Source organism: Lolium rigidum, chromosome 6 (genome assembly GCF_022539505.1).
Source record: "Lolium rigidum isolate FL_2022 chromosome 6, APGP_CSIRO_Lrig_0.1, whole genome shotgun sequence".
Classification (NCBI taxonomy): Eukaryota; Viridiplantae; Streptophyta; class Magnoliopsida; order Poales; family Poaceae; genus Lolium; species Lolium rigidum.
In genome coordinates, this window is record NC_061513.1 from 151,923,905 (window position 1) to 151,933,661 (window position 9,757).

At 43.0% G+C, this 9,757-nt stretch overlaps 2 protein-coding genes across 2 annotated transcripts in view; both read left to right on the forward strand.

Annotated features, from left to right (window-relative positions):
• Positions 1–2,815, forward strand: part of LOC124667743 (GDSL esterase/lipase At1g28600-like) — a 35,180-nt gene extending 32,365 nt beyond the window's left edge. The window contains exons 4-5 of the mRNA XM_047204997.1: positions 5–138; positions 2,335–2,815. Coding sequence (XP_047060953.1) covers positions 5–138; positions 2,335–2,543 — 343 coding nt within the window. The 3' untranslated portion in view covers positions 2,544–2,815. The remainder of the gene's footprint in view (positions 1–4; positions 139–2,334) is intronic.
• A 5,471-nt stretch (positions 2,816–8,286) lies between these two features.
• On the forward strand, positions 8,287–9,345 carry LOC124663428 (probable long-chain-alcohol O-fatty-acyltransferase 5). The gene has a single exon (XM_047201128.1). The coding sequence runs from the start codon at positions 8,287–8,289 to the stop codon at positions 9,343–9,345; it is 1,059 nt and encodes a 352-aa protein (XP_047057084.1).
• The last annotated feature ends 412 nt before the right edge of the window (positions 9,346–9,757 follow it).

Genomic DNA, 9,757 nt, shown 5'->3' on the forward strand with positions numbered 1-9,757 from the left:
ACAGGTTTGCCGAGTACCACAACCGCGTGCTCAACGCGCGGCTCGACCAGCTCAGGCTCCTCCACCCGGAAGTCACCATCGTCTACGCCGACTGGTACGGCGCCATGATGAGCATCTTCCAGGCCCCCGGAAGGCTAGGTACGTGTACACCCGCGGCTAGCTCTAGCTACTTCTTAATTTTCTTCTCCTTTTGCTCTTCGCGTTCTAAGACGGCGACATCGGACCAACCATAGTTGTTTGTCTGGTATACACCACTGTTTCTTTGGAAACACTAGCTGTGGGGCGAGTACAGGGTAACACGGGCACTGCAGACATGTATGGTTAAGCAGTTGTGGCCAGACAAGCAGGAGCAACGTACAGCAGCATGCACGTCGTACGTGTCGTGGCCTGTTTGCTATAGCTAATAATACTTGGGCCACTGGTTCACGTGCACTTAGCTACATTCGGTAAAAAAGTATCTAGCTAACAATGAGTACAACCACGATTTTGGGTACGTTCTTGTAGGCTTATATTGGATTGCAATGAGAGCATGCATGCATGGCCTGCCCTTCTTATGCCGAGGATAATCACTTTGTAAAATTCTAAGAATTCACTCAGTGTGATGGAGATAACATGCTAGTTGAAATATATTCAATACAAAATCATGTTGCTGCAATTTTCTCATTGAATAATTATCATGGTGAATGGTGGGAGCACATTCCGTGAACGGGAATCGCTGAAATTTTGGTAGAGCTCGGTCGCCTATGTTTTCGTTCTCCTTCATTTGTACTTCACACATCGCAATGCTAGTAATGTGAAGAGAACTAATCAAAAGGAAACATTATCAATTTATATTTTCTAATCCGCAAAATACATTAATTCGTCAAAAATTTGCTGTACAACCTAGGATGACATTTGGGGTGCTTTAGATATTGTTAGTATGCTCAATTCATAAACATCTGATTTGGATCCCCAGGTTCAGTTCTCTTGGTATCTATTTATTTATTTTTGAAAATGGTACCTTGAAGTTTCAAAAAATACAAAAATATGGATATGTGCACATGTTATCTACATGTGCAGAGTTTTGCTAGATAATACTTTATATTGTAGGTTACATAAGTATTACACATGGCTCTGGAACGGCAAAAAGTACTCATTTTTCCTTCCAGCATTTGAATTTTTTGTGCATATCACATATAAAAAGATATTTAATTAAAAAATTGGTCGTGCATCCTAGAGATATATATTTACTTTTATGTTTTTTTCATAATTTCTGGACACATAAAAAATGAAAATTTTGATTTTTTTAAAAAGCGATATCACTGGAGATCAGGAGCTACAAGTGATTTTTACGATTCATAGCCCAGTTTAGAATAACAAACCTTTGCTACAAGATTTGACCTTTTTTGTTTCTAAAGTGATGGACTGAATTTAAACTGAAATTGTGAAATGCTATATGTTCAATCTTGGTGCTAAATTATTTGTCAAAATTTTCATACTTTTAACGAGTGTGCTTTTCAAGTTGGTTGCGACGATTGCCCACTAACATTGGTGCACATTGCACTGGACACGTTTTAGGGTTTTCATGTTATTATGCTACGATATTTATGGAAGGAAATACATTAGGAAAATCCTTTGCCAAGCGGACTTATGGTTACACACAAGGTCGATTGGAAAAACTGATCCCCTATCTGCTTTCTATCGGTGAAAGCGGTTTTCCCAACCAATTTGTCGGTTGGGAATATAGCGATGTCATATAGTGATTGTGGCAACGCCAAGACAGAAGGCCAACCCTATATGAAATTTCTTTATTACTTCTATTATTTCCTATTTTTATTTTTTCATGTTTTCTTTCTTTCTTTCTTTCTTTCTTTCTTTCTTTCTCCTTTTTCATTTCCCTTTATGTTTTTTTTTTGTTTTGTTTTCCTTTTATTTTATTTTTATGCATGTTTCCTTACTTATTTTATTTATTTTCTGCTTTCGAATCATATGAAATACTTCAGTGTAATACATGAAGTTTTTTAATAACCTCGTGAACAATTATTTTTGAACTGTGCGACCCTTTTTCTCTACAAACATTTTTAGCCTGCCAATATGAGCTATATGAAAAAAAAATCCGCATACGAAGTTTTGAACTTTTTTTGAAAACCCTGTAACCTTTTCTGTTCTAAGAATTTTTTGTCAATTTATAAATATTAATGTATACTGTAGAAATTTCGAGATATAAAAAATAAAAAAGTAGATACATCTACATGGGCCGTGCCAGATGCAGCTCATGCAAGATTTGCCTCTAGTGCCGGTCTTTTAACTAACACAGCAGGCACCGTAACTGATCCTGTGCTGTCGTCCCTGCAGGAATCACGAACGCTCTGCTCGCATGTTGCGGCAACCAGACCGTGGCGTGCGGCAAACCTGGTTGCAGCGTCTGCGACGATCCATCTACGTACGGCTCGTGGGATGGGACGCACCCGACGGAGGCGGTGTACAAGGTGATCGCCGACGGCGTGCTGCACGGGCCGCACGCGTCTCCGCTTCCTCTGGCCAAGACTTGCCCTCCCAGCTGAGGAAACCCTCTGCTTGGTTTGCTGATCCGTAGAAGAAAGACTAAGCAGATTGTCTTGATTGTGTGATATCATGCGTGGAATACGGTAACAGCTTCAGTTCAGAATATAGGCGAGGTTTGACAGGTTTCGTATAGTGAAGAGATATATGCAGTGTCTCGTGGAATACTAGTGGTAGTGGCTAAGGCATCGAAGCTTGGGTTTTCTTTTTTTGGATTTGTCTCCTAGTCAAGTAGAGTCCTCTGTTAATTCAATAAAAAATCTTGATTTACACAGAACTTTAATCATGCTAAAAAGAAATGAGGACAAGGATAAAAAGAGGTGATAATAAAAGGATGTTACTTGAATAGTGGTGGTTGTAGAGACCCCGCTAAACATGATGTAGGCCTGTAGCTGTACACGAGGTCATTAGGGGAAATAAGTTAGATTATATTGTCGTTTTGGAAACAGGAAGAGATAACTTCTCGGCTCCTTTCTTAAAGAATTTGTCAGGTGGCCTAGACTTTGTATGGTTAAGTGTCATCTTTCATCAAAAGAAGATAGTTTTGAATGATCCCTAGTTATGGATTATGGTGCAGTTCAAGATGCCAAGAAAGGTGAGTTTTTGGAGGAGATTTTACTTATTTGTGATGATGATTCGTTGCCTATGTTAGTGAGCGGGTATTTAATATCAAGAAGAATAAGATGCCAATTTTAGTGCTAGGTGGCTCTTTCTTTTAATGCAGCTGTCAAAAGTCTCGACCAGATAATTCACCTTGGCTAATAGGAAAGAAACACCGCACCAACGCACAGAAATCTTGATGGAGTTCTAGCAAGTGTGTCATGGGAACAAAAAAAATTAGTCATTGTTCGAGCTTTGGCTAGAGAAGTCCTCAATTGCATGCCTTCGTTGACTGACTGCGGTGAACAACATCACAAGAGTAATAAGGAGACCCTTTGAACTGACTGAGGTGAACAATATCACAAGAGTAATAGTTTTGAATGATCCCTAGTTGTGGATTATAGTCTATGGTGCAGTTCAAGATGCCTACAAAGGTGAGTTTTTGGCAGAGCTTTACTTATTTGTAATGATTGGCAGGGATTTTAAGATCAAGAAGAATAAGATGCCAATTTTAATGCTATATGGCTCTTTGTTGTAATGCGATTATCGGAAGTCTCGACCAGATAGTTCACCTGGGCTAATAGGAAAGAAACACCGCACTGACACACAAAAATCTTGGTAGACTTCTTGCAAGTGTGTTATGGGAACAAAAAACTAGTCAGTGTTTGAACTTTGGCTAGAGAAATCCCCAATTACGCGCCTTTGTTGACTGATAGCGGTGAACAATATCACAAGAATAATAAGAACAACATCCCCTCTTTGAGTGATATGGTGGTCAAGGGCTGGATCCCCACATCGCATGGGGCCACTCCAATAGAGATATGGCAGAACAAGATTCGTCACCTCTGGAGTATTTTGAGAGGTTGGGAGAAAAATCAAAGCAACATTTATAAAAAAGATAAACACTGTTTGCTTGACATTATCGATATATAGTTCAGATACAAAAGCATACTCACGCCCCTTACTGCCTCGGAATGAGAGACATTGTGAGACGCTTCAGGGAAAGTTGATACGTTGTGAAGAGATGGAGAATCAAAATGGGTGTAGCACGTAAAAGTAAAACATATGCAAGAGGGGGGCAATAATATGAAATATTGTCAAAGAATTGAAAATGGAAAACATAGAAGATGGCAGATCTATCAACTTGAACAAGATGAGGGTACTATTATGGGACAAAATAATATAAATAATTAAGTTACAATTTTCTACAAGATATTGTTTGGGACGCCGACGAACAATTGTTTCTCTTTGATAGAAACAAAAACCACGGATATCCCGCAATTGTTGCGGGAGGTAAATAGTATTCTTACAACTGACTTTGCAGAAAAGGAGGTGTACGAAGCTATAATACAAATGGAAAAAAGAATAAAGCACCAGGGACAAACGGGTTCCCATAAGAATTCTATCAAACTTTTTGAGAAATTATTGAACATGACATGATAAAGATGTTAGCTAAGTTCCAACGAGGGAATTACCATTCTTTTTCATCTAAATTATGGCACTGTTATTTTACTACCTAAGAAAGAAAATATAGTTAGATTCGAGAATACATGCTCATTTGTTTGTTGAATGTGAGCTGCAAAATCTTTACTAAGGTCGGTACTAATCGTGTAATTAAGGTCGCACATTTATTAATTAGACCAACTTAGATGGCTTTCATGCCTGCGAGACATATCTTGTACGGGGTTATGATTCTTCATGAGATGATCCGTATAGGAAGAAAATGGATGGGGTATTACTTAAATACATTTTGAAAAGGCTGACGAATTACGTGGCCTTTTTTGCAATAGGTTATGCATATGAAGGGTTTCAATTTTAAATGGTGCCATTGGATTAACATTTTTTTGAGTCAAGGGAGTGTGGGCACTAGAGTAAATCACATATCACTACTTCCAAAATAAATAAAAATGTTTACAGCAAAGTGATCCGCTATCACCTATGCTTTTTAATATTATGGCATATATATGTTTGCTATTTTAATAGCAGTAGCAAAGGAGGGAGGTTAGGTTGATGGTCTCATATCTCATATAGTTGAGGGAGGGATATCGAACCTTCAATATGCGGATCATACCATAATATTTTGGGAGAGAAATCACTTAACATGAAGCTTATTTTATGCATCTTTGAACAACTTTCATACCTGAAAATGGAAATACTTTTGTACACCCACGCATGGGTGTGGGTGTTTCCGTCACCATTCATTTACACTGAAACTTAACTTCCCTAAAAGGGAAGCTTTTTTTTGTTTCGGCAAGGAGCAAGAGGTAGAGGATCAATACATAAATTTATTAGGTTGTGAGTATGAATAATTCCCTTTTGGATATTTGGTTATCGCTATTCACTATATATCGAAGGCTAAAGATTACGGAATGGAAACCGATAGAATACCATTTTGAGAGAAAATTCGTGAGTTGGGTGGGCAAGTTACTCTCTTATGGGGATCGGCTGGTACTAATAAACTCAGTTTTGACTAGCATTCCGATGTTTATGCTATCCTTCTTTGAAATACGTAAATGGTTTAGGAAAATATTGATTTTTTAGATCAAGATTTTTCTAAAAAGTGATGGTCATAAGAGAAAGTATTAACAAACACGAGGGCAATAAGTGTCGACCAAAAGATCGGGGGGGGGGGGCGTGGAGGTGCTAGAAATTTGAGTAAGTGGTTTTTTAACATCACAAGGAGTATGGAAAGAGCTCTTACAAAACAAATACCTCCACTTCAAACATTTGTCTTAAGTAAAGGAGAAACCTATTGACTCCCTATTTTTTGGGAAATATGATTTTTCTGAAACAATGTCTTTCAACGCGGGGAATGGTGAGGAAACCCGCTTCTGGGAAGATACATGGTTGGGTACCATCCCATTGACACAACAATATTCCTTCCTATATAACATATAGTATAGGGAAAACAAGTATTGGTTGCTAATGTTATGTCATAGGTACCACTAAACATATGTTTTACACGCACTCTTGTATGGAATAAAGAAGACATATGGTTTCATCGAGTTCGTCGTTTGATGGATGTTCACCTAACCACACAACCAGATGCTTTTGTTTGGAAGCTAACATCTAGTTACTTTACGGTCCAATTATTGTATCTAGATTCCATGAATGATCATACCAGATTTGTTAGAAATATATTTTGAAAATTGAAAGTACTAAAAATTAGGATTTTATGTGGTTCTTGCACCGCAAAGTGATTCTCACAAAAGATAACTTAGCAAAATGGAATAGGCAAAGAAGTAAAAAAAATGTTGTTTTTGTGATCAAGACGAGTCAATACACCATTTGTTCATTTCACGTTCTTTAGCTAAAGTGGTGTTGTACATTGTTCACATGACTTTTAATATTATTCCACCCACTAACATCATAGATGTGTTTTGAAAATTGGTTAGTGGGGGTTGGAAAGAAAGATAAATCGTAAATCCGAGTGGGTGTATGTACTTTATTTTAGGCCATATGGGGTACATAGAATGTTTATATATTTAATAATGCAGAAAATGATTTCTTTTATGCAAGTTATTCCTTTAACCACACACTGATTCCACACGTGGTCTTACCTCAGGTCAACTGAGAAGCCAGACGATTTGGTTAATGGGCGCATCTGATTGAAAATGCTTGCTCGGAATTTATATAGCTAGTTCAGTTGACGTATTGATCATAGGATAACTTTTTGATGGAGTGTCATTTCATATTTTGGTCCGTTTTTAGGAGGTTGATCCATGTATCGACCATGCACAACTCATAATGTAACCTTTTATAATAAAACTTAGATATTAGTAAGGCAATAAAAATTTCTTGCATCAATCAATGCAGTGGCCGGAGCTAAGTCCCCATTTGTAAAGGAAAATTGTCCTCCTCCCACCTCGATGTACATGTACAAAATAGAGTTTAACCAACAATATATTACTTTTGAACCGTTTTTCCCCTCGTCGCTCGTGATAGGCGGCGGCGGGATCCAATCTTCCCAATCTCCGGCCAGGGCGGTGGGCCTGGTTTCCTCTCCCTCCGCTTTCCGCTCTGGCGGCGGCATGAGGGAGGGGGAACCTAATTCCTCCGTTCTGGCTTAGTAGTTAGGGTTAGTTTTTGTCTCCTATGGTGCGTCGTTGGGGTGGTGGGGCGACGTCCGGGCAAATAAATCTGCCACAACTCCACTCCCGCACCGGCGGCGACCTTCACGGCGACATCTCGGAGTTGTCGGCAACGTGTGCTTGTTGATCTTTCAGGTCGACAGCTTGGTCTTCTCGCCGTTCTTCAGATCTGGCGAGATCTGTTTCTCGACGTATCACTGGCGTTTGTCGTTGTCCACGACGGCACTGGGGGCCGTGGCGAGGTGGTTCTTCTGGAGCGAAGATGTTGGTCCGGAGGTGGTGGTTATGCCGTTCTTCTCCGACTTCATCGATGGGAGGCGGCGTATCTTGGTCCAAGACAGCGCGGGGACGTTCCCCGATCGACGTGCCACAACGACATGTGCCTCGCTGCTTGCAGCAGGTCTGTTCATCGACTCACAAAGCCTCATTGGCGATGGTGCTTTTTTGGATCTTGCAACGGTGGAGGCTCGGCGTTTCTTCTCGCGTTCGTCTCGGCGGCGTTGGAATTGGACGGCGGCCGCTTGTTAGGGTGGTTGCAGAAAACCCTAGGGATCGTTTTGTATTTCTCGATCTTTTAGGATTTTATCTGCAAATTCAGGATAATCATTTTATCTCGGTTTATCTTTTAGTTTCCACGTGTGTTGCTTCATGTAACTTGGTGTTCGATTAATGAAATATGTGGTTACTTTCAAAAAAAAAAAAAAACTGTTGGAAGTGCGTAATTTTACTGGGGAATTTCACCACCGCGTACAGTTCGTTCTTCCTTTGCGGTCACAGTATTTTCGTGAGCAACTGCAAGCTCCGTAATTCATGTGCGGCTATATCGTGTCGTGCCAGTGCCACAATCCACATGACCCGCGCCGCACGCCGCACGTACATCTTCTTCCTTCCTTAGCCGATCGAGCGTACATAGAGCTTCTTAACCTGATCTGATTAACACACCATTTGGTAAGGACTACATGGTACACTATTGACTCCGTGGTGCTGGCCAGGTTCGCCGGCCCGATCATTGCCCGCCGGCTGTGTTTACACTCGCACCGCGCACGTACGCGTCATGCAGGTTCTCGAGAAGCCGACGTCGGCGTCGGAGTTGAGGGCGCTGGCGTGGACGGCGTTCCTGGTCCCGGTGTGCACGGTGTACGCCCGTTCCGCCTGCCGCCGCCTCCGTCCGGGCCGCCACCGTCTCGCCGCCCTCTTCCCGACGTTCCTCGTCTTCATCTACCTGCCGTGCCTGTTCAACTCCCTCCACCTCCGCCTCTTGTCCACCTTCTTCCACACCTGGCTCGCCACCAACAAGCTCGTCCTCCTCGCGCTCGATCTCGGCCCGCTCCACCCCTCCCTCCCGCTCCTCCCGTTCCTCCTCTGCGCCGGCCTCCCTATCAAGCTCCGCGCCGACAGCCACCACACCACCACCAAACAGCAGTCTTCCTCGCCCGTCGCAGACTTCCTCGTCCCCTGCACCCGCAGCTTCCTCTTCCTCACCTGCCTCGCCGTGCTCCATCCGCACACCGGCTCCCTTCCGCTCTACGTCGTCCACTACCTCTACTGCGCGCAGATCTTCCTCACGCTGGACCTCGTCTTCTCCTCGGTGGCCCTCGTCGCCGCGGCCGTGCTGGGCACGGGCATGGAGAGGCAGTTCAGGGCGCCTCTCGTGGTCGCGTCCGTCAACGACTTCTGGGGCAGGCAGTGGAACCTGATGGCGGTGGACCTCCTTCGCGCGTCGGCGTATGCTCCGGTGCGCGCCAGGTGGGGCCGGGACGCCGGCGTTCTCGCCGCCTTCCTCATGTCGGGCGTCCTCCACGAGCTCCTCTACTGGTACATGACGCTGGAGCACCCCACGGGCGAGATGCTGCTCTTCTTCACGCTCCATGCCGCGGTCCACGTCGCCGAGCGCTGGGCCAAGCTGGCCGGGCTGTGGCGGCCGCCCAAGGCAGCGGCGTACGTTGTCGGCACCGGGTTTATGGTTGTCACCATATCTGAGCTCTTCTTCGGGCCCTTCATCAGGGCCGGCATAGACGTGCGTATGATGGAGGAGTCCACCGCGGCGGTGGAGCTGCTTAGGGCCGTCGCGAAGCGTCTCATCATTCGTCCGTTTGGGCATGTCTCGGGTTAGGGAGAGACCATGAGACCGACTATATTCAACTGCCATGCCAGGTTAATTAGGAAAATGCAACGGTGCTTATGAAATGTGGCGCGGTGGAACTTGAAATAGTACATTACTAATTTTAAAATGAGTATAACTTTCGCATAATAAATACAAATGAGATTTTGTTTGCATATTTGACTTCCTCGCGATGAACTCTTCGAAATGACAATAACTGTGATATCGACCGTGCCCTATTTCATTAGCACCATCTGCGGGTCGGGTTAATTAGTTCTACCTTCTACGCACGGAAGTTGTTCTCGAAAAATAAAACAAAAACTATGAAGTCCCATGGTACATACAGTACAGAGTACATTGCGTGAGCACGTGAATGTGTAACATATATTAACGATGTCATGTCGCTGATCATATTGCCAATCGT

Coding starts and splice junctions, on each gene's coding strand:
- LOC124663428 (XM_047201128.1), top strand. CDS start 8,287: ATGCAGGTTCTCGAGAAGCCGACGTCGGCGTCGGAGTTGAGGGCGCTG.